Consider the following 25,176-nt stretch of genomic DNA (forward strand, 5'->3'; position numbering starts at 1 on the left):
TTGGAGAATCATGTGCCAGAGAACAAAAACATATGCAAGTCAAATAAGTAAATATGCAAATTTGCTAAAGACTTGAAAATTTTAACTTCTTTCTTATCAGTGGCTAGCAGTGCAAATCCAAGGAACTCGCCAGGTGTTTACTGTTTTCTCTGCAGTCTGTGGCTAATTTGGCTAGATAGGCAGCCAGAGTCTGCGGCATCTTTATGGACTTTCATTAGATGACATTTTGAGGCTCATTTGAAATTAATCCCCCCTCGGACCCTTGTGGCAGCTCCGTTGTCAGGTGGATGACAAATGAGGCAGGACATGGGGGCTCCGGGTGGACACATCCGCCCATCCTGCTTGGCCTACTCGGTTAATACACTATCATCTGGTCAAACAGACAAGCATTTCCCAAATCTCATTACCAACAGGAACTATGGATCATTACATGGGATGTATTCCCATTAGCTGGACCAAAGGTTGGGACTAAATAAGGATGCTTGGATTCATGCCGTTTCACACTGGACACTTTGTTGTATGCAAACCTTGGCTCATGCACCTCTCAACTTTTCATTTACACTTTGAAGTGGAGGTATTTCTGTATTCAATGAAGAAATAACGTATTCAATGAAGCTAAAGTCCATGATGACGAATTGCTGTGACATCTCAGGAGACACAATCATCTTCTTCAAGGACAACATGCAACACTGAGGGCCCACTAAATGCACAGGTGTAAAAAATGCACACAGACAAAACTGATGCAAACACTGACATTGGAACAAAAATGGTATCTTTGTAGAAATAATTCAAAAACCTTTTCTGGTAAAGTGTTCTGCAATAGTGTGTAGGCCTCAATTGATTAAATACCAGGATACTCTAAGATCTACAGAATATAAACCATTGACCAATGAGTGGAGAGTCTTTCAAATGCTCATCTGACCTCATGGACTCATCTGTTTACCTCAGCTATTTATCCAACACACTGCACCCACACATTGAGTGGCAAAATCAATACTGCTCAACTATGCACAATAAGGAACACCTGTACATTTACTCATTCATGCAGTCTAATTATCTAATCAGCCAATCATGTGGCATCAGTGCAATGCATAAAATCATGCAGATAAGGGCCAGCAGCTTCAGGTAATATTCACATCAAACATCAGTGGGGGGGATTTTCACGCACAACAGTCTCTAGAGTTTACTCAGGTGGTGCAATAAAGAAAACACATCCAGTGATTGGTAGTTCTGTGGACAAGAACACCTTGCTGATGAAGGAGCTCAACGCAGAATGGCCAGACTGGTTTGAGCAGACAGAAAGGCTACAGTAACTCAAATAACCACTCTGTACATTTGTGGTGAACAGAAAAGCATCTCAGAATGCACAACACTTCAAAGCTTGAGGCGGATGGGCTACAACAGCAGAAGACCATGTCGGGTTCCAATTCTGTCAGCCAAGAACATAAAGCTGAGGCTGCAGTGGGCACAGGCTCACCAAATCTTGACAGCTGAAGACTAGAAAAACATAGCCTGGTCTGATGAATCTCAATATCTACTGAGTCACACAGATGATAGGGTCAGAATTTGGCAGCAACACCATGAATCCATGGACCCAGTCTGCCTTGTGTCAACAGTCCAGACTGGTGGAGGTGGTGTAATGGTGTGGGGAATGTTTTCTTGGCATACTTTGGGCCCGTTAATACCAATCATTGTTTGAATGTCACAGCCTATTTGAGTATTGTTGCTGACCATGCGCTCCCTTCATGGCCACAATTTCCCATTTATGGAATTCCCAGTCACCAGCTCTGAATCCAATAGAACACCTTTAGGATGTGGTAGAACGGGAGATTCACAGCACGAAAGTGCTCCTGAAAGCTACAGGATGTCAACATGAACCAGAATCTAAAAGGAATGTTCCCAACATCTTGTGGAATCCATGCCATACAGAATTGAGGCTGCTTTGAGAGCATAGGGAGACCCTACTCATTATTAGTATAGCATTCCTAGTAAAGTCTTTGGTGAGTGTATATGAGTGTATGTGTGTGCTGAGTATTTCTTTACCATTTATAACCAGCTGTCGCTGTAGCGATCTGTACTACAACAGCGGACGTACATTACTTACTTACTTACATAGCAGATGTTGATGTTAATCAACAGATTAACAGACAGATACAGTTTGACAGACAGACACCATTTTTCTAACATAGTTTTAAAGCTTGCCAGCCAATCAGATAATTTATTATTGTCAACCATCATATGTTTCAGCAAATTTTTCTGCATTGTACTGTTCTCAGGGGGTTTCTTTGCAGCAAAATGGAAAATAATCTTTGTGTCATTTTCTACTTTGAACATTTTCATCTTTTGTGAGTGTTCGTGCTCAATAATTGGCATAACTGTGACACTGGCTAGCAACAGTCTCACTTGTAGATGTAATATATGAATAAATAAAAATACAAATAAAGACAAGATATGCTTTGGCAGCCAATTTCATGGCCAATTATTGGATAAAGCACTAGCTTAACACTAACAAACATACTAATACTGTTAATGGCTTATATATATATGTGTGTGTAAGTGTTTAGAAGAGCATTTGTGTACATGTATGTTAGAGACATAGATGAATATCAGAATAAAATGACTGACTGTAAACAAAGTGTTTGTTTGTGAAGGGGTTGATATGTGAGTGACTATCTTTGTACAAGTATGTTGCATTGTCTTGTGTGTTATAGTAGATAAATTACTCAATAGTCAGCTGGAGGACTGTCATGTACAAAGAGTTGAGATGGATACAAGTGCAGTAAAAGGCATTTTATTAAAGGGCAGGCAGACAAATCCGAAACGTGAGTCAAAACCAGGAAACAGGCGGAGGTCGGGCAATCTACAAACCACGATAACCAGGATAATCAAAATACACACACTGGGAGACGGATCAGGGTCAAGAACTAGAATATCGCTAACCAAAACAGACATGGCTCAGCAAAGTCAAGCGGTTAAACACAGAACAATGCTTCGCACTTGAACAAAGCCACACAAGGGTTTAAATATACAAACTAATAAACGGCCGGACTGAAAACAGGTGTGAGTAATGAAGACACATGAGGGAAACAACCAATGATGGGACAGGGGTGGAGACAGGACAAGAACCAAAACAAAACACATGTGGCAAAGTAAACAAAACACATGACAAGATGGAATTGCACACCGTAGCGCTACGAGCTCCTTATGCACGCTGACCGTCTCTGCTCGCAGTGCTTGGCGTGAGGGGGAAATACGTGACAAGGACACGCATGGGAGATTTTTGATACATAAGCAAGGGGGGCAACAGTTTCTGACCCACAGATCACCATCCAAAATAAACTTCATAAAAAAACAGATTTCATTCCAAGTGAGAAAATCAGTGACATGAAGTGAGGAAGTGGCCACATGGGGCAGTATTGATCTCTGATCAGTAGTTTCTGAATAAGTAATGGCGACTGATTTTGAGAGTCATTTCTCACGTTTCTGTCAGACTACAGAGGTCAGTTTAAATGAATTCCAAATTCTAACAGCTGCTTTAACTCAAAGACCAGATTACTGTAAAATATTTTAAACTAAATAGTCAAAGGAAGATTTGAAGACCTCAACATTGTTAATATTTCAGCAAAATTGTGCCTCTGGGTGGCACAGTAGCTCCAGGGTCCTGGTTTGATCCTGAATTCAGGATTACTGGGGATTACTGTCTATGAGGAGTTTTGCATGATCTCTCTGTTTGTTTCGGTTTCCTCCGGTGTCTCCGGTTTCCTCCCACCTCCCAAAAACAGCAGATAGGTAGACTGGCTAGGCTAAATTGTCACTAGAATAAGTGTGAATAATTGTATAGCCCAGTTCACACTGCACCGACAGATGCCAACCAATGCTGACAATCACCAACTTTTAAAAATTGGCCGCTGGGTTTATGTTGGGAAACACAAATGTCATGTTCACACTGCCCCAACAAACACCAGTAAACTTTCTTTTACGGACAGTCATACTGGTTTAAACATGGATGATCTTTTTACCACAATCAAAATTTTACTATTACTAGTGTCTTTACGTGTCGTCCTTCGCCTGAAAAGAAGAAGAGTGAAATGAAAGAGGTTGTGAGTGAAGCCTTGGTTGTTGCGAAGTGAGAGACAGGGCACTTACTTACTGCAGAACTCCAGACTAAAAATTTTAGAGATGCCGTTTCACCCGATGAATGCCTAACGATTACACTTCGCTTCTTGGCAACAGGTACTAATCTTTGTTTCATCTTTAAAATCCCAAACAAGATAATTTACGCTAAATTTACGCAGGTGGAAATGTTAATATCGCAATTTCGTAAAGCTATGTCTTTGTATTGTTTAATGTTCACAGGGGAATCTTTTTTGTAACCTGCACTGTTTCGTATTGGAAGCTCAACTTTAACTGAGCTTATTCCCGAAATATGTAGAGGCATCTACCAGGTTCTCTGAGAAAGACATCTTCAGCTAGGCTATGTGGTAAGCTAAGAACATTATTAGGTCATACATTATGAACAATAGATTTATGCAAATGTAAGCTATAAACATTTGTCATGATTTCGCTTCTTACTTCAGGAAACAGAATATGGAAAATGGCATATGGTTAGCGGGTGATCCCAATTAAAACCAAAACACAAAAGTAGATGATCCTCACCGGGGGTCAAAATAAACAATTTTATTTAAACAACACATTGATACAAAATTACCTTTTTGCAAAGAACATGTCGGTGTCCGCTCTGTCTTTGTGCTTTAATTGTGCATTTGGGAAGCTGTCAGGTCCAGTGGTGCTGAACAAGGCCAAACCTTGAAACAAAGATTATTACCTGTTGCCAAGAAGCAAAGTGTAATTGTTAGGCATTCATCAGGTGAAATGGCACCTCTAAAATTTGTACTTTGCCTCTGAATGTTTGGTGCCACCATCTAGTTGTTGAAACTGCTTGGGGTCAAACCGAGCAAAATTTTGAAAGCTTTGCACATCCTCTGTCTGCAGTTCTGCAGTAAGTAAGCATACTGTCTCTCACGTCGCAACAACCAAGGCTTCAGCCACAACCTATTTCGTTTCACTCTTCGTCTTTTCAGGCGAAGGACGACACGTCAAGACACTAGTAATAGTAATATTTTGATTGTGGTAAAAGGATCCATTTTTAAACCAGTATGAATGTTCGTAAAAATGTTTGTTGGTGTCTGTTGGGCCAGTGTGAACAAGACAGTTGTGCTTCCCAACATTCCAAATCCAATGGCCAATTTTTAAAAGTTGGTGACTGTCGGTGTTGGTCCGTGTCTGTCGGTGCAGTGTGAACTAGGCTTTAGAATGTGTTTGTTCATGGTGCCGTATGATGGACTAGCATCCCATCCAGGGTGAATTCTCCCACCTTGTGCCCAGTGTTCCAGGGATTGGCTCTGGTTCCACGACGACCCTGACCAGGATAAAACGAGTAATGAAGACGAATGAATGAATGAAGGAATGAAGGAATGAAGGAATGGTGTCTGTGTCTTCAATGTGTATTGTGAACGTATATAGTGCGTATATGTAACTCCAGAGGAACCAGGGATTAGTCAATAGTGTTTTCTAGAACTGTCTTTACTCACTGGTCACTGTCACATTGGCTTGAATTTAGCGTTGGATCACATGAAAACACTAAAACAGTTGATCAAACATTATACAGAGCATCTATAACACTCAAAGCAGAAAAGAAATAAATATAAGAGGAAAAGTCTGAAAAGAGAGAGACTGAGCAGTGAAGAAAATTAATAAAACAAAGGACCATACGGGAAAGAAAAAAAAACCAGTCCAGTTTGTTTATAATAATGCAATATGATTAAGAACTTGAAAGACGAGAGCAAAGAAGAAACTGAAGGAGAAGTGTGAGATACCAAAAAGAAAATGAAAATGCTGACCACTTTGGTAGTTAGGGATCTGCAATGGGCACACATACTTCCCTAAAAACACACCCACACTCATTCAGTGCTCTGAGTGCACATTCCCCCATGCTCTCTCACACACTCATGACCTCTCTTTCCCACTATTCTGCCACCATCTCTCTCTCTCTCTCTCTCTCTCTCTCAGTATGTATATATATATATACACATACACCTGTTTTTTGCTAACTCTGCAAGTCACATGGATGACAGATTCTAGAGGCTGTATAAATAATGCATGGTATTTCACTTTTAACTTGTCAGTTGCTCTGGCAAAATATATATCAGCTCCTCTCTGATGTCATTTGTGACAGTGATTCTCCCTGACAGTTCTCCATTAGACCAATGAGTCTTTTTGCTCACCTATATTTCTGCTGGTGCTCAGGACAAAAAAAACGCATGTTCCTTCTTTTATCTTTTTTGTCCTTCCTCACTCCTCTCTTTTTTGTTTTTCAAGGATGTATTTATATTTAAAGACACCATTTCACAGGAGCCCCTCTGGTAACTGCATCCTGCTTGGTCGCTAGCGTAAACACACTCACTCCACAATGAGCTCCATGCTCAAACCTCTTCTGTTGCACTTTGCCTGACTAAAAAAAGAGCACGTGTTACTCTGTGCCAAATTACTATCTTGAAACATAAGTTATCAAACAAAAAATAATAATAAAAGACGTGTTGCTTTCCATGTAAGTCTGGAATGTGCTTTCTTGTTTCTTCCCCAGTGTCATTGTTTGATGACACTGTGAGAGGGAGATTGAAATTGAGCCTATCTCACCTTACTGCCTCTTGCAGATATCACCGGTGTTATGTGGTGTGTTCTACATGTCGTGGTGGGGCTACAGATTACTCAGATCCCTTTGATGTTTTCCAAAAAAGGAAAAGAAAAAAAGCTTGCCACAGAGAGCAAGCAAGAGGAGGCAACCAAAAACAGCCTGCAGGAGCATAAAAGGGGAATGAAAAAGAAAGGGAAAGAAAAACAGAGCCATCAGAAATTTGCAGCTGTTGCTTAAGGAGCCATGTCTTGGCAAAGAGAGAGAGGCAGAAAGAAAGACAGACAGAAAGCAAAAGAGAGAGAGCCAAGGGTCACAGTTGGCTACAGAGCTTTAGAGGGTGTTTGTTTAACTTGAGAGGTGCAAGGATGCTAGCTCAGATTCCAGCCAGATTCCCCTCTGTTACACATGTGCACACATACACTCACACATACACTCACACACACACTCACACACCACAAACCTAAAACAAAGCACCAGACAAAATCTACAAAGCAAGTTATTTTTTTTAAATAATAAATGCTATGCCTACACCTAACCCAATGCTAAGCCACCTAACCCAATCCTCTGCCTTGGTAACCAAAAAGAAAAAAGCTTTCTTCATGTCCTCAAATCCCACTAGGTCAAAAATGTCATATTTGGTCCCCACCAAGATATAAAAACATGCTCATAGGCACACAAACACACACACATACACGCACACACAGGCACTCTCTCTCTGTCCTTTCTCCTTCTTACATTACATTATACTCCCATGCTTCCTGTGTTTCTCACTGGCAGACACACACGATGCTGACATCTGCAAACAGGAACAAAATCTGACTTGATCTTCTTTACCACTTTTCACGTTTGTAGCCACTGCATGCTTCTTCCTCTTCCACTCTTATTTATCCTCTCTTTCCACAATGGTCTCACAGCCTTTACTTTAGTTTGAGTAAATTTGCAGTAAGCAAGAAGGCTTGATTTTACTGAGCAAAAATTTAGCTACATTACTAATTATTTTAATTATAATAATGCACATTTGTACATTTTAATAACTAAAATAACTAAATAACTAAAATTCACATTCTTTGTTTTTTTTTTTTCTATTTCACATATCTTTAGAGATACTGTGCAGCAGATGCACATTATCAGCATGATGATGGTCTTTTCTTGAGTCAGGTTACGACCCAAATGCAGATCAAATTCCAGAGCATGGTAACTTTAGCAAAGGACACTTGGAGATTAAAAAACTTCAGTAACTCTGGCTTAAGTCTTAGATAAATGAGTGTTGAATCATAATTCTATCTAACCATAATTCAATTCAATTGTTATTGGTAAGGTACATTCACAATCATTATATAATTGTGTCTACAAAGTGAAAAAGCCAGGAAAGAGATTAATGATCAAGTTTATCTTGGTTGCTTTTATTTGTAGGCCTGGCTACTGACTGACATGGCCTATGAAACCGCCTATATTTATATGTTCTGCATATTCAGACTCACACAAGCTGTGTGGTATTTGTATCTGTGCTTGCTGTTGTTCACTGTGATAAAGCATGACACACACACATGTGCGTGTGAGTGTGTGTGTGTGTGTGTGTGTGTGAATACATGTGTATGTGTGTATATGTGTGTTGTTGGTAACATAACAATCTAAATGCGCAGTCAGGCAGTGAACATTAAGTATGTCATCAGTCCCAATAAAGTATATCTAAAACACTAAAGCAAGAGGAAGGCAAGGACAAAACTCCTTTAGTTGCATGTGAGTGTGTGTGTGTGTGTGTTTTTACTCTCTTTTATGTGCAGCATCTCCCCTGATTCACTTTAAACCTTTAATGTGTCTCCACACACCAGTGGTCTGTTCATTCCATTTTGACCCTTAATGCCGCTGATGTAATTGTGATTGACTGGTAGGACGAAGAAGCAAAATTTGTCTCAGATGAATTGTGATGGATTGTAGGATGAAACTGGTTCAGTTGTGCTGATTGATTCAACTGGATCACAAAAGAGTGATACATTGTGTGTGTGTGTGTGTGTGTGTGTGTGTGACTATATAAAGGATATATTTTGTAAGGGATGTATAAAATAATTTCATAAACTGCACTAAATCAAAAGTGTTCAATACTCACGCTTGCTTTATCTTATTACTAACCTTGCTATTTTAGCAGGTTTTCCTGCTAGCATGTAAAATATAATGAATATAATAAATTATATAATAAGAAAACCTGCTTTAGCATTTATATGAAATTTTTAAAACACTATTTAAAGATCTAGTAATGATAACATGGATCCATAAAATCAGACCACATTGCATTGCCTCCATTTCCTTCCTGATAAGTCAGTCTGAACCTGGTTTAAAAACTGTTGACAAACAGTGAGTTAAGAAAAAACTGCTAGCATTTGATGTGTTTTTGGTGCTGAAGACAATTTATAGTCATTGGTACAAGTCATTACGAATTTCTTGAGAATTGAGAACACGCTTTTTTTTTAAAATTACAAATTGCAAAAAATTTTTTTTGTCTAATTACAAACAAATACGAAATAATATTTTGTATTTCAAAGTATCAGAAATACTAACCATCCCTGTTTAGGACAAAAAAAGCCGAATATCTCATTTGTTCTCATTTATAAATTGCTTTTTAAAGTATGCCAAAACACATTGCACCTTGGTTTTATTTGCTGTTTTGAATGTAGGAATGTTTCAGTTTTGGCAACAGGTTAGGTTAGGTTATAGTGAGGGATAGAGTTATGCTGCGTTGATGGCGTTAGCAACAAGCTAGCTGGCTAACATTAGTGATAACTGTAACGTCGATGATTACCTTCTCAAAACAAAAATTAGTATGGTCAATGTTATAGATTTACCCAAGTAGTGTCTGTTTATTAATTGATTGCATGACCATGTTGATTTGATGTCACTTCGTAAACAGGGAGGAAACTGGTAGTTGAGATTTTAGGTGGTTTGTACGGGCTATAGGCAGGAAATTACAAGTTGCAACTTCGTCTCAAATGCAGCATTAGGCATGATTTGAGTTCAGCTTCACGTCAAGGTCAGATCAGGTCAAGGTTAGGGATTAGATTCAGGAATGCCGAGATCCTGACAGCAAGAAGATCCTCACAAAAACACTACTACAAACGCGCATGTGTGTATTCAAGACTCTGACCTGTGTTGGAGTTGAGCTCTTCATTTTCAGACTCCGTGCCATTCTGACTGCTTGCTCCGTGGATGCTGTTCATGGCCATCAGCTTCATCTTCTGCAGCTTCATTGCCTCTGCCATAGCTGCTGCTGTCAGACCTGGAAACGTACACAAGTCAGCAATCTGCATTCACACACACAAACTGAGCCATTTTCCCACACTTCTTTGGTGTGTGCCCTCAGCTACAGTAAACAAAAGTAGTGTATTCAAGGTCAGAGGCTTCCTTGGCCTTGTTTGTTTTCTTTTTTTTTTTTTTAACTAAATATTCCTGTGTTTTTCAGACTAATGTCCATTTACCAGTTCTGTCTAATATGTGATTACCATAGACATTAACTGACACATTTTCCTGTACTGAGGAAAAATAGGAAAACCTTTTTAAAAAAAAATCACTTATAATGGAAGTCCGTCAAATGTATTTTAAAATTTCAGAATTTAATTCTAAATCTGCACAAGTTATTCTGTGAGAGATGCCACTACTATTGCAGAGGGGAAAATTTGGCTTATGACTTATCCTGATGGACATGGACCCATACAACAAAATCTGGATAAATCTACGCAAGTCCCCAGTTTTAGTAAGACATTTGCTCATGCCTGTTTTATCTAAAGATGTTTATTGTTAGAGCATAACCATTGTACTTGTAGACAAAATTCAACAACTTCTGATTTGATTGAACATGAAAATATAGCCTATAGACTGCAATCACAGAATCCTTTGTGGTATTCACATTTCAGGGTCCAGTATTTTTCCAGTATGTGATTAGATTCAGTGTCGCAAGTTCTCTTTGGACAGGGTGAATCTGAGCCCAACGTAGCACCAACAAAATCTTTTCTTCCGGAGGAAAATGGGAAAACTACTCCCACTGACATCATGTTCATTGGACTCCTGCCTATGAGTGTGTGTATGCGTCCCAGGAGGACTTCCCCACTCTTGCACACTTCCTGAGCCCTACCTTCAGCTCATCAAGGACTCCACAACCCCAGAAGCCATCATCACTCAGCTCAATTAGGCCCCTAATTAATTCAATTAAACAACGGAGGGGCTGCATTAAGTGATTCATTAAGTGACGTTGCAGGGTCTTTCTTGCACACTATACTACTAACTTATTTACAACCCATTCTAGTGGAAAAAAGGAAGTGGAGGCTCATGTCCTTCATCCATTTTTGTCCCCAGGTTCAGAATGGATGTCACCTTGATCTAATTCATTAACAGTATCGCCTCCGGAATATGTGCCATAGGATTTTTTTGGAGTTGAGCTTGCTTGGCACACTTTTGTTCCTTTTTGCTCTTTTCTGCAAAGGTAGCATGAAAAGCAAAGCTCAGTGCTCCTCAAACACCCACGGTGGGAAATTATCACAGAGAAAAGGCACAAGCTACAGCATTCCATGACAGCTCTTAAGGCAAATACTTGCCTTAAGAAAAAAATTATTCTTACTTTAAAACAAAGACATATGCTTTTTACATGTATATGGACAAAACACACAGCTCTTACGTTCCTAGGCTTACCCAGACAAAAACAGGAGATGGGGAAGGTAATAAAATGGCTGTGTTAACGTGTAATCAGCACAATTGACTCATTTTATGAGTTAATTTTTTTATCTCTAATCCTGCAGTCAGGCACCACATTTCCAAAAGCAGATACACACACACACACACACACACACACACACACACAAAGAAAGAAAGGCTGGATATAATAAGTATGGATTGAGATTTTAGCTCATTTTCTTTCTCACATTTTTGGAAATACTATCAAACAGAATGATGTGTCTCATTGAAATGTTTAGACCTGTTCAAAGGACTAACTGTAAAAGTTTAGCCCTTTTGCTATGCAATCAAATGTTCTTTGTAAGTATGTTATGTTTACATTAAATTATTCGGATGAAACTTTTGTCCAGAGCAACTCATAAGTCAGGCAGAAGCCAATAGTACAGCTGATAGTAATACAAGTGCAAGATCCAATCATACAGCTGATAGTGACACAAGACAGGTTTCCACCAAATCACCAGGAACAAGAGAGATATATAGTAGTTGTAGAACGAACTGAAAGAGCCACAAAGTTGCAGAGCTACTACTCAGAAATGCTATAAACATCAGGAATGTCATTTATCCTTTGGACAAGCTAAGTCATTCTCCTGTAATAAAAACTTGCAAACAAGGCTAGTGACTGATGGGGCACATGTTGTATATGAAACGGCAGCAGAAAGGAAAAAAGGAAGGAGGGGAAAAAAACACAATAGGTGCATTATCCGATGCCTCTGGAGGAGAAAGCTTGGAGATCAAACAGCGTTGTGTGATGGTAATTGATGTTCGAGGGAAGTCGCGACCCACAGAAATGGGAGCAGGCGCATGAAAGGCGAGAGCCGTTTTTGTAGAGGTTGGACAAACAGATTGCTTATTGTTTGCCTTTCACATGGCCCTTCAGATCTACAACTGGAGTCTCACACCTTCAAAACTCCTGCTTTTGAAGACTGGAGGTCTTTGACACTGAACAGATGAATTGAGCGCACCAGGCCATGTTAGGTGGTTAGGAGGACCCATCCATCCTGTTTTCTGAACCTGGCAGGTTCATCTCGGCTAAACTTGATGATAACAAACTCTGTGAAGATATGAGGAAGGGCTTTTGTATTCGGGGGGGTGTGTGTGTGTGGAGAGTGTGTGTGTATCAGAGTGGTCAGGTATGAGGTAGTTCGGATTCCTTTTGGGTGAATTTGTTGAATCAGCCCCTCTTTTCCCTCAAACCTAGTCAACAATGTCTCATTTAATTAAAGAGTGGTACGAGAGGTGGGTTCCAGAGGTAAAAAGGTCTAAAGGAGCTTCTTTTGATCTCCAAGTGAGTGTTACATCAGTAGATTAATTTCAGCTTTCAAAGGGTCACTGTTTTGGCAGGTTGGTGAGTAGGCTTTTTTTTGTGCGCCTTTGCAACATTAATGAAATTGCTGCTTCTTGGGGTCAAAAGTGAGCAAGGTATGCACCACCTGACAATGCTGAATGGATAGAGGAAGCGGTTGCAAGTGCAGATAATTTATTGCGTAAAGTACAAACTAACAAACAAAACCGTGAAAACAAGAACCATTAACATGAACTGTGGATACGAGGTAAGAGACATACAGACTATAAGCGATAATGAGGCACAACAAACAATAACTACAACAAAAGCATAAGGACAAGGCATACAAGGCATAAGGAGACATGAGAGATGAGAGTGATTAGTGAGGCATGTGATGTGCTGGTGCTGATGGGTAGTGTAGTTCTGCATCCTTTGGTGCTACCGTGACAGAACCCCCCCCTTTAACAAGCGGCTTCCAAAGAGCACAATCAAGCCTGGAGTCTCTCCATTTCCAGAGGACCTTGACAGAGGGCGACGTCCTCTACAGAGCCAGAGGAGGCAGAGTGATGTCCTCGGGCCAAACAAGGAGGCAGAGTGATGTCTGAAGTGAAGCAAGAAGGCAGAGCGACGTCTTCAGTGGAGTAGGAAGTCGGAACTACGTCCGAAGCGGAGCTGGATGGTGTAATGACGTCTGAAGAGCAGGCAGACGGAGTGACACCCATGGCGAGATTGTGATAGAGGGACGTCCTCAGTCAAGCAACAAGGCAAAGCAACATCCTCAGTGTCATGGTCCCAGCCTGGTTGGGAGCCCCCACCTTAAAAGATTTTTCCAGGGGGACGCATGGCTTTGAGCCATTCCAGTGTGACGTTTATCCATTCTCCCTTCCCCTGTTGCTCCCACATCAGGTGGTTCTTCTCCAGCAGCCCCTACTAGAACTCAAAAAAAAATCTGAATCCATTGGTCAGTAAAGCTTTCTATCAAGGAATGGGTATTATCGCCTCATTATCGCTTATAGTCTGTATGTCTCTTGCCTTGTATCCATAGTTCATGTTAATGGTTCTTGTTTTCATGGTTTCGTTTGTTAGTTTGTACTTTACACAATAAATTATCTGCACTTGCAACTGTCTCCTCTATCCATTCCATGACATTAGAACCCTTTGGTGCTACCATGACACCTAATCAAGATTATGACAAATGAAATATAACAAAGATGATTTATTTCTAAATAAACAGATAAATAAATATCAAGACTATATCACTAACTAATAACCTTTCTAATATAACAAAGCTAGTTCAACTTTCTGCATGTAAAAATGTTTATGTATTTAATCTATTAATAATTTTCTTAGCAGGTAACATGGAGAGTGTGCAAAGTGCAAAGGCATAAAAAGGTAGAAATGTAACAAGTCTGGTTGAAACCTTCAACTTTGACTCTACTGTATTAAAAAATTTTAAGTGTTTTTCAAATTCAAAGGTTCTATTTAAACCCCTGCATGTTTTAGGAACCTTTCCAGAGCTAAGAAAACCACATAAATCATATAAAACTATACAAAAAGTTCTGGGTTAATAATCAGAAGGTCAAGGGTTCAAGCCCCAGCACTGCAAAGCTGCCACTGTTGGGCCCTTGAGCGAGGCCCTTAAGCTTCTCTACTCCAGGTGTGCCATATCGCTCGGAGCCCATCTTCCTAACAAGCTGGGATATGTAAAATAAAGAATTTCAGTGTACTATAATGTGTATGTGGCTTATAGCTACATTAGTTAGATATTTCCAGCAGAGATCATGTGATAGCATTTTAGCAGTACACTTTTTAAAGTTTGTCTGTCTGGTCATACAGTCTTAATGTAGTATGTCAGTGGACTTCCCTATCCCTCTTCAAATATTTGTAGCCAGCATTTCCTGATGTAGTGTTCAATCAGCTGGTAGATTGTTCAATAGATTGTTCAGTTGTAGCCCCCACTGAACAATCACATAAACACACTGGCTTTGCAATTGCATATGAGATTCCTTACAAACAGGAACGGGGGCAGATACTGAAACAGTGAAAAAGAGAAAGAGAGGCAGAAGAAAAAGATTGGTTGTGAGAATAAGCCTGGACAGATCTCAAAGAGGGTCACTCGAGCACTCTGTCTGTCACCCACTGAACACATTGTTGAATTTTGCATTTTTCTCTTTCTTTGGGGATGGAGGGTGGGGGTGTAAGTGCTCTTTTTCACTTTGTCTCGGGGAAAAGAGAAGTATCAGATTTGTACCTGATAGAGAGTGAACAGAGAAAAAGAGGTGGGAAAGGCCAGCATTCCTTTTTTATTCTTTTAAGAGTAAATATTACCAGCCAAATTCACTTTTGCAAGTAAACCGAGACAGTGAAAAGGACAAAAAGGAAGGAGAAAAAGAGAAAGAGGGAAGTGAGTAATACTGTATTTACTTTAGCTTTGGAATTTCTGAATAAAAATGGGATGAGATGAACACCCAACAAAGACGGCCAGCCAGCGGGTGAAATTGAACCCGGTTCCGGCAAATGCGAATAGAGGGAGAGCAAGAAATGGGCCATGCTAGGAGTAGATGAATAAAAGCCTGAATGAAAGGGAAAGATTTTTTTCTGGCTCATTACCCTGTTGGTTGTGCAATAGACTGGCACAGGAGAGAGAGCATGAATTGTACAATCTGGGTTGAGTGTTATAGAATATATAGTGTTCAGAATAACCCTGAAATAAGTTTGTACAGCAGGGTTACAGCATCAGAATAAAAAAAATACAAAACAATAAACTTGTGATGTAACTGCAGAGACATATAAAGGCAGAATTTTATAAAGTCTTGTCCTAGTCAAGAAATCTTATCTTGTTCTTCACAAAGCCAGCCTTAGCCCTGCAAATCTGTGCATTATAACTGAATCCTATATCAAATTATCAGTGGAATCTTCTGACACACACACACACGCACACACACACATTTTATATATATATATATATATATATATATATTAGTGCTGGGAAACGATAAAAAAAATTTAATCGCAATTAATCGCATAATTTTTCTGCGATTAATCGCATTGTTAAGCGTAAAATTAAATAATGAATTCAATAGTGTATTGTGCACTTTTATTTTAAAAGTAGTGCTATATGAATAAAAGTGCAATAGCATTTGGTTTGCAAACATTTTAAACAGATAAGGTGCTTTTTACAGCATATTCCCTTTACATAGTAGCAGTTAAAATTTTTAATTTAAAATATTTCTTGTAAATCTCAACTTAAACATTAATGTAATCAAATTAAATATAAAACCAACGCTATCTGCCACTGCCAGGGCATTAACGTTTAGTCTAGTTTGTTATAGAAAAACAAGTTATGCTCAGAGCCCAGAGCCCCGATCATAACATTATAACACCTTCAGAGCAACAGCAAGTTAACATCTATAAATGAACATGTTCTGAACATGTCAGGGATGAGATTTAAACTGAAAATGTCCATGTAAAAGTTCGGTACCTTTCTCCATTTTTCTGTTCCAATTTTCCTGGTTCATGTGCGCACTTCAGCAGTCTTAGACCCACCCCAAATGCTCTCATTGGTTGAGATGCGTGATGACGCCCATCCCAAGCCAGTTCTGATCAACATCCCACCCCTCTTGTGACCCATTGTTTGTCTGTATGTGTATTCAGAACCAGTGAGCAACGGACTTTCGAAATAAAGTAGTAATTTAAAAAACTGCGTTAATGCACGATAAAATAATTGTCGGCGTTAATTAATTAATGCGTTATCGCGATAACATAATTTAGTGAACTCATTAAAGCAAAATTACATTACATTTATTACATTTATTTCAGTAGTTTATTTATTGCTTTTTAGGTTTTTAGCCTATTTTAGGTTTTGCAGTTTTTGCTCATCATTAACTCATGAGAGAGCATGAGAGACCAAACCAGCCATCATTATTATTATTATTATATATATATATATATATATATATATATATATATATATATATATATATATATATATATATTTTTTTTTTTTTTTTTTTTACTTACGACACATTTCAGTGTTCCTTTCAGATTTATTGTAATGGTACATCTAATTTCTATTTGAACAATTTTAGCAGTATATTAGCATTTTATTCTGAGTACATTAATAGCTTTTTTTTTTTTTTTTTTTTTTTTTTTAGAATTTTTGCCGAACAAAAGTAATTTCTGCATTTACTTAGATGAAGCATTTGTGCAAGACCACTGACAGGTCTCACATCAGCACCTCATAGCTAATAGATTTTCAAGGAAGGAGTAAAAGGATGAGTTGATCCTGGGTGAAGCTGCAGCAGAGGCAGCACTCCGTAATTACTTTTAATGAAACTAGATACTGATATGGAGGTATGCTGTTATTAACTCAAGATGAGCTCTCTCTCTCTCTCTCTCTCTCTCTCTCATTCTCTCTCACAAACACACACATGCAAACAGAAATGCACACACACCACATCAGTAGGAAGTGTGGGGAGGACAGGGCAACTGTGTGAAAAGCTACACTAAATGCAATACAGTTGTGTCCACATAAAAATGCAAAAAGAGAATAGTGAACACGGAAAGAAAGATTGAGATAAAGAAGAGAAAGAGTCAAATAAGTTAAAATGAGAAATAATTTCCTTTTACTGTCATGCTTCTCACAAGGTGTCTGAAAGCTTAAGTCTGCAGTGAGCTGTGGAGTCATTAGTGGGTTTTAATCAATGACAGTATTTGCAGTTCTTCAGCCTTTTTTGGATGAATTTACATTTCCCTGTATCAATGGGTTCCTTTATGCCAGGAGTGTCCAATCTTATCCACAAAGAGCCGGTGTGGGTGCAGGTTTTCATTCCAATGAAGCAGGAGCCACACCTGATTCCACCTGTTTAATAAGTTGATCTTGGCTTTCAACAGACTCAGGTGTGGTTTCTGCTTGGTTGGAATGAAAACCTGCACCCACATTGGCCCTTTCCGGATAAGATGGGACACCCCTGCTTAATACCTACTGAACATTTGTGGGCATGTTTTTATATCTTGGTGGGGACCAAATGTCCCCACAAGGATAGGAATATCTGACAGTTTTGACCATGTTGGCTGGTCCCCATGAGGAAGAGAGCAAAACTTTTTTCAGCAGCTTTTATTCAAAAAACTAAAAGAACCAAAATGTTTCCTTTTGGTTACTGAGGTATGGTGCAAGCTAAGTTTAGGCATAGCATTAATTAGCTGCATTAATAATTATGTCAGTGGAAGGTCCTCACAAGGATTTTTTTTTTTGAAAGCATCTTTCCACTGATGGACTTGGCAGAGGGGGAGCTGACAAACCTCTTGCGGCACCTGATACGCTACAGTGACTCGAGATCTATGAAGTGATGTACCGGTATATCTTTGTCTTGAGATATAGATTAAAACAGATATTCTGCTTCTACAATTTTCAGCTTAACTATCCACTAATTTCTGTATTATCCTTACTAACCATTTATTAGAGAAAAAGGATAAGGGGATGAGGGAGCATTTACTAATGCAACAGAATTGAACAATTTCTGAAACTGTGAGTGGAGTGGGCAGAGTGAAGATTAAGTGGTGGGATTGAATTCTAGTGTTTGGTCTGTAGGCGTTCTGATCTGTACGCGTCATCAACACTGGCCCTAAAGAAGCTCTGGGTGGTGGGTGGTGGAGACAGTCGATTAAGAATCTTGCAACAAGACTTTAGTGTGTGTGTGTGTGTGTATACATATATATATTTACACATACATACATACACACCATACACACGCAAGATATGCAATATATTATTGTACACACTCACACACACACACACACAGCAATCAGCATTGCAATCAGCAATGATTTCTAGGCATCCCTTTAACCCCAGGAACTCGTTAATGTTTCATGGAAAGAGCCACTAGAGTCCTCTCTGGCTGACTCAGAATCTCACAACTTAGCAAAAATAAATGGGCCAAGTGTTCAAAGAGTAACGAGGCACTGCTCACTGGGCAGAAAGTGAGTGGAGAGCACTTTTCCCCTCTCTCGCCTGCATGCTCTCTCCATCTCCTTTGCACACTTTCTCATCTCTCTCTTCTCATGTCATTTCTCCTACTTCTCCACTCTTTCTCTAGTTCCTCAGACTTTCTCCCATTCTGCATCTCTCTCTCTCTCTTTTTTTAAAAAAAACACCACATTTCTCACTTTCCACCCCCTTCCCTTCCTTAATACTTCTCAAGGTGCCTCACATCATATTCTTTAATTACTAGAACTGTGTTTCGCAGTTGTAGACAAAATTTCCACTCCAGGGTGTGACACACAACAAACAGAGCGCAACAGCCGCAAAGCGTGATAATGAGTGCTTACTTGTAAGGATTAATTATGATGCGCAAACTTTTAGAAAGCCCCCATTAACTGATGCTACAATAACAGGCATTCAGTCAGATATGCAGTACTGTGAAACAGTCTTAGGCACATTTTGTAAGGCAAAGATTTTTAGTATTATTTCAGAAAAACGAAAGGAAAAATTTTCAAATATTAAAAATTTTCTAAAGAAAAGAAAAAGATAAAAAGTAAGATAAAAATATTTATTTGGTGTGATCCCCCTTAGCCTTTAAAGCAGCATCTGTTCTTTTCATTACAGCTGCTCGATCCAAGCAACTCACCACCGTTGTTTTGCACACTCTCACTTCCTTCTGTTTCTGAAGGTCCAAATCACCCTCAGTGAGGCTGTCATCTAAAAAAATGATCTATTTCTTAATGTTAGATTATTTTCAAAAATATTTGCTTGAAAATTTTCTTTTTCTTTTTTTTTGGAAAATTAATGTACTTGTCCACTGATACACTAAAGCAGATCACATAAAATTAAGATGCAAGACAATATTTATATTAAAAATTAAGGTGTTTAAGACACATTACCTGTATCTTAGCCTAAGTGTGGTACGATGACTGTCAATTCAGCATGCCCACATTTACACCCTCCTTCTGTTCTATGTTGTTCAATTTTGTCCTTCAATTCTATGTTTTTTCACTCCCCAACTTCTATAAACAAACAAATAACCTCAGGTGACAACAAAAAACACAACAGATTTTGATATGTAATCATTTTTTCCCATAAAGTAAACCATTGTTCAGAAACCAGATGGGAAAAAATAAGTACACTCCTCTTACTTCCACAATCATTATGAGAATAATTAACAGCCAGGCGTTACTAAAGTAATGCACAAGATTAGTTAATAGTCAAGAAGTGTGACTACCTATATAAAAGCAGAATTTTTGGCAGTTTGGTGTTCTGGAGCACTCAGGTGTGTGTCTACAGCATGCCAAGAAGAAAGTACATCAGCCATGACCTCAGACAAGCAACTGTTGCTGCTCATCAGTCTCGGAAGGGTTATAAGTCTATCCCCAAACAGTTTGAAATTCACAATTCTACAATGAGAAGGACTGTTTACAAATGGAGAGCCTTCAAGACAGTTGCCAATCTTCCCAGGAGTGGGCATCCAAGCAAATTCAGTCCAAGCTCACAGTGTTTACTGCTCAGAGATATAAAGAAAAACCCAAGAGCTACAACATGAGAGCTACACGCCTCTGTAAGCACATTAAATGTTTATGTTCATGGCAGCACAATCAGGAAAAGATTGAGGCTACGTCCACATTAATCTGGATGAATTTGAAAATGGGAAAATTAGAGAAATCTTTTTCTCTATCCACACTGAGACAGCGTTTTTGCCCAGAGAAAACTGAGCTTTTCAAAAACGCTTTCCCAAGTGGATAAATTTGAAAACGCCGTTTTTGCATTGTAGTGTGGACTGAGAAAATGGAGATATTCAAAAACAACAGACGTATTTTTAGTCATGTGATACAGTCAACTCCACCTCTTTTTCTGTCCATTTAAAAAAACTCAGTACTTTTCCTTGACATTGCCACGTCAAAGTGATGGAAAGTAAATAAACACCTGATGGAAATGACACAGGCCAAAGCTTCTTATGTTTTTACACATTGACACAGTACTGGGATGTACGTGTTTTCAGACGTTTCAGTGTGGACGAGCAATTTTTGGAAAATGTTTGAAAATGCCAGTTTATGCGAAGAGTGTTTTAAAACGAAAATGCAGTTTTCAGATTCTAGATTAATATCGATGTAGCCTGAACAAGTGTAACTTTCATGTAACGGTTGCTCGGAAAAAGCCCCTTCTTTCCAAAAAACAATATGGCATCAAGACTTAGGTTTGCAAAATTGCATCTAAACAAACCACAAAAGTTCTGGAACAGTATCCTTTGGACTGATGAGACCAAGGTGGAGGTGTCATCATGCAGAGAGCCATGTTCGGCAAAAACCAAATACTGAATATTACCACATACACCATCACCAGCTGTCAAGCATGGTGATGGAGGGAGTGATGATTTGGGCTTGCTTTGCAGCCACAGGACCTTGGAAACTTGCAGTTATTGAGACAATGATGAACTCCACTTTATACCAGAATATTCTTGAGACAAATGTGAGGCCGAATGTCCAGCAGCTTAAGCAGGGCTAAAATTGGGTCATGTAACAGCATAAAGATCCCAAGCACACCAGCAAATTGTCATCTGAATGGCTAAAGAAGAAAAAAATCAAGGTGTTGGAATGGCCAAGTCAAAGTCCAGACCTCAACCCATTGAGATGCTGTGGCAGGATCTTAGGAGAGCTGTGCATAAACAAACAACATGCCCTCAAACATCATTGAACTGAAGCAATGATGTAAAAAACACCGGGCCAAAATTTCTCCCAAACAATGTAAGAGACTGGTATGACTATATATATATAGTCCATCACCAGACCTTGAGCATGACCTTGAGCAACCCAGTTGAGCATGCATTTCCCTTTCAAGCAAAGAACAACTGAACGAAGCTACGGGACAAGCCTGGAAAACCATCACAAAAGAAGAATGCAACAGTTTGGTGATGTCAGTGGGTCAGCCGCTTGATGCACTTATTGTGAGCAAGGGATATGCAACCAAACATTAAGAAGTGTAATTTACTTTAATTTAAGACACTCTGTTCCTATACTTCCTATGCTCACCTAAATATTGGGTGGTCTGCCACGAAAGGTGCCATGTTTGACACATCTAGATATAAATATCAGCAAATTCAGATCTACAGTCTCATATTCCACTTTTGATCTCAAACTCTAATGTCTTCAGTGTATAGCAAAAACAAAAGAATTGGCCTTGTCGTTCAAATACTTTTGGAGGGCACTGTATTTTGAATTGCCCCTAGATGTGAATGTGTGCATTCATGGTGCCTGTGATGGACTAGCAAGCCATCCAGGATGAATTCTCCTGCCTTGTGTCCAGTGTTCCTGGGATACGCTCCATATCCACTGCAAAACTGACCAGGATAAAGAGGTTACTGAAGATAAATGAACGAAAGATAAAATTTACAATATAAATACATAGATAACAAATAGTTTGTTTAAGCAGAACTAAACACAGCTAAATACAGTATGACCACAGTGTCTTGAGAAATGTGAGAAAAAAAATTCCACAAGTATCCAGAAGCTGTGTAAAAGTAAAATAACATTAAAGTTCCATAGGCTAGTTTTATGGTGTACCTCAATTACAATAAAGTGATTTTTCCTGTAACATCACATATCTGGAGCTGGTGGTAATGACGCAGCCTTGTTAATGCAGTTAATTGCACTGCTCTCCCTGATACTTCAAAGCAAGAACAAAGGAAGTTTATTAAAGACAGACCAATCTCTTCCTCAACACCCGAAGAGCTTACTTTACAGCAAAACAGCAAAGACAAGAGCCTGCTGAACTCCAACACACACTCTTCTCACCTTGAGAACTCTGTATCTGATGAAGCTCTCAATGTCACCCTCATTTTAGTAAACAAGATGTCAAGAAAGAAGAAGAGATCATTCCCTCCTTTTTTTCCTCTTTTACAACACAGTTACTGATCAAATAATTAAAGTGTTACTGAGCACTTGGTGGTTGAACTAAATTTACATTTTTGTGCAAAACATTTGCAGGGGGCCAAGACTGTCCAAGCAAGACTAAGGTGACTGATGAGCTAGCGCTCTCTCTCTCTCTCTCTCTCTCTCTCACTCTCTCTCTTCTCTCTCTCTCGCTCTCTCGCTCTCTCTACAAAATCTCACCTCCACCATGAACAGCAGGGAGGTGGAGTAGGAGGAAGTGGAGGATGAGAATGGAGGACTAGCACAGCTCAGGCGCTGAAGGCACTGGCCAAATCATAAAGAAGAAACAATAGTGACAGGTGGGCCGGCCGGGGCTTCACTGGTAGGATTAGCTCCAATAGCCATAATAAATGAAACAAGAGGACCCAAATGAAAACAGTCAGGCACTGACTGGCAGTGGGGCTGATGGGAAGTGGCAGCTCCGCCGGCCCCAGGGCACTGAATTAGTTTTGCCACTCGATAATTTGACTGATCCACTCCAATAGCTAGAGAATGAGAGAGAGAGAGAGAGAGAGAGAGAGGCATTTGATTACTGTAGAAGACATCTGACAACAGAATAAAGAACAAAGAAGCAGAATTGGAAGTATCAGTCAGCACAACAATACAAAGAAGGGTTGGAAAAATGCCCTGAAGGTCCCTACTGTACCAGTGAGGTTGAACTATTATCCTAAAGAGGCTGAAACTAAAGTATTAAATATTTTGCTTTGTGGCAGAAATTCTCTCACCAGCCACCTTAATTGGAATATACCCATGTCCCCCTTCACATTCATGCAATTATCCGTCATGTGGTTGGATAACGATCAGGCTGGTTTAACTATTTCAGTAACTGCTGATCTCCAGGGATTTTCATGCACAACAGTCTCCAGAGTTTACACAGAACAAAAAAACATCCAGTGAGCAGCAGCAGGAGGAAATGCCTTGTTGATGACAGTGGTCAGAGGAGAATGGCCAGATTTGAGCTGACAGGAAGGCTACGGTAACTCATATAACCACTCTTTACATCTGTAGTGAGCATAACATACAACACACTGACCCCTGACAGAGATGGGCTAGAAAAGGAGCTCATTTGTCCCGTGAACAAAAAAAATCCCTCTTCGTGGGAAGGAACAAAGAAAGGGGGAGCATCTCTCTCTCTTGCTCTCTTTTTTCTGTCTCCATGCTGCTACTGCACTTGAAGGTTAACCTTTGTGTAACCTTTCTGGATGTTGAAAGCATGTTTCACCACTGACTTATTAATTTAGACAAGGTCACCTTTATTCATTTTAATACCAAATCAACGGTCAGATCCTGACCTTTGATGTGGAGGGTAGGAGGGTAAAAAATGTGCAGATGAAGGTACACTTGAGGATAGTGTAAAAATTAGTGTGACTTCACTGATGCACTATTGACAGGCTTGCTTTTTTCCCCCATGTTCTTTTTTTAAAGGGGTGAAAATGTCAGGCCAATATGAAGCTAACTAGCAGAGTAAGCACTAAAATAGCCACTTACATACTGTCAAAATTAATAATGCTACAGGCTAGATGCAGAGAGGGTTTGTGTGTGTGTCTATGGTGAAATTACTGACATTCAGAGATCTGTAAGAGAATGTGTTTGGTGTGTGTCATGTGTGTCCTTTGCACAGAGCAAACTATTTCTGGTCCTGTTCTTCTGCTACGGGTATATGGATGGATAATTGACAAGCTGAATCATTAATGTGGGCTCTTACTGTTGAGCTCATCACCAGTAAACACCCATTAAGTATACAAAATTAAATCTAAATCCCACTGTAAATGAATTATGTCAGAATAGTAAGAAAGTCTGAAACATTAAGTAATATTCCACTAATCATACATTCAGAGAGAAAGAACTAGCCACATTATGACTGTGTTTAAAATAAACTCACTAAATTTCTGTGTACATATGTATGTGTGGATAGATGAATGGATAGATAGACATAATGTTTAAGTATTAGTTTTCAGAAGTTAGCTAAGATAGTTAAGATTTTTTTTTTATTGTTGTCTTATCGCAGGACAAACACACTCTCCAGTGTATGTATATAATCATATACCCTTTATTCAGTGTTGGCATACATATTCAATCATAGTAAATCAATTTAATATTTACCCTTTATACTTAATTCCACACATGAACTTTATAAACTTTAATAATGTAATTCATTAAATTTATACAATGTTCCCTAACAGTTTGAAAATTGTTTTGCCATCTTTTTAGGAAACTGCGCAGCAATATCATCTACACATTGGGTTGTGAAATCACTTTCAGTTGCAGCTTATCCTCCATGTCACGTCTCTTCACACATGGCTAATTATTACATTTAGCAGTAATTTGTTATTTCATTCTGAAAACACTAGTGGCAAGGATTATTAGCCCAAGCTGTGGTGATTGAAATAATGAGGTTACAGTTCTTACAGTAGATCTGAGCCTGAGGTAGCACACTAAGGTGTGTTTCTTTGGGACAGTCTAACATGTTCATAATCCGGCATAACTAATTCCATCACTAGCATATGCAGATTGACTAAAAATAGCCTAAGAACATTTAGCACTCAGTTGAGGTGGAGATTAA

The 25,176-nt window shown here is 39.2% G+C and overlaps 1 protein-coding gene across 3 annotated transcripts in view; it reads right to left on the reverse strand.

The window, feature by feature from the left end:
- Positions 1-25,176, reverse strand: part of dacha (dachshund a) — a 145,098-nt gene that overhangs the window by 33,274 nt on the left and 86,648 nt on the right. For all 3 annotated transcript variants that reach the window (XR_008303814.1, XM_026941239.3, XM_026941240.3), the window contains exon 3: positions 9,834-9,965. Coding sequence is in view for 2 of the 3 variants with exons in the window: in XM_026941239.3 (XP_026797040.1) it covers positions 9,834-9,965 (132 nt within the window). In the remaining variant the exon portion in view is untranslated. The remainder of the gene's footprint in view (positions 1-9,833; positions 9,966-25,176) is intronic.

The sequence above is a fragment of the Pangasianodon hypophthalmus genome, chromosome 15 (genome assembly GCF_027358585.1).
Source record: "Pangasianodon hypophthalmus isolate fPanHyp1 chromosome 15, fPanHyp1.pri, whole genome shotgun sequence".
Lineage (NCBI taxonomy): Eukaryota > Metazoa > Chordata > Actinopteri > Siluriformes > Pangasiidae > Pangasianodon > Pangasianodon hypophthalmus.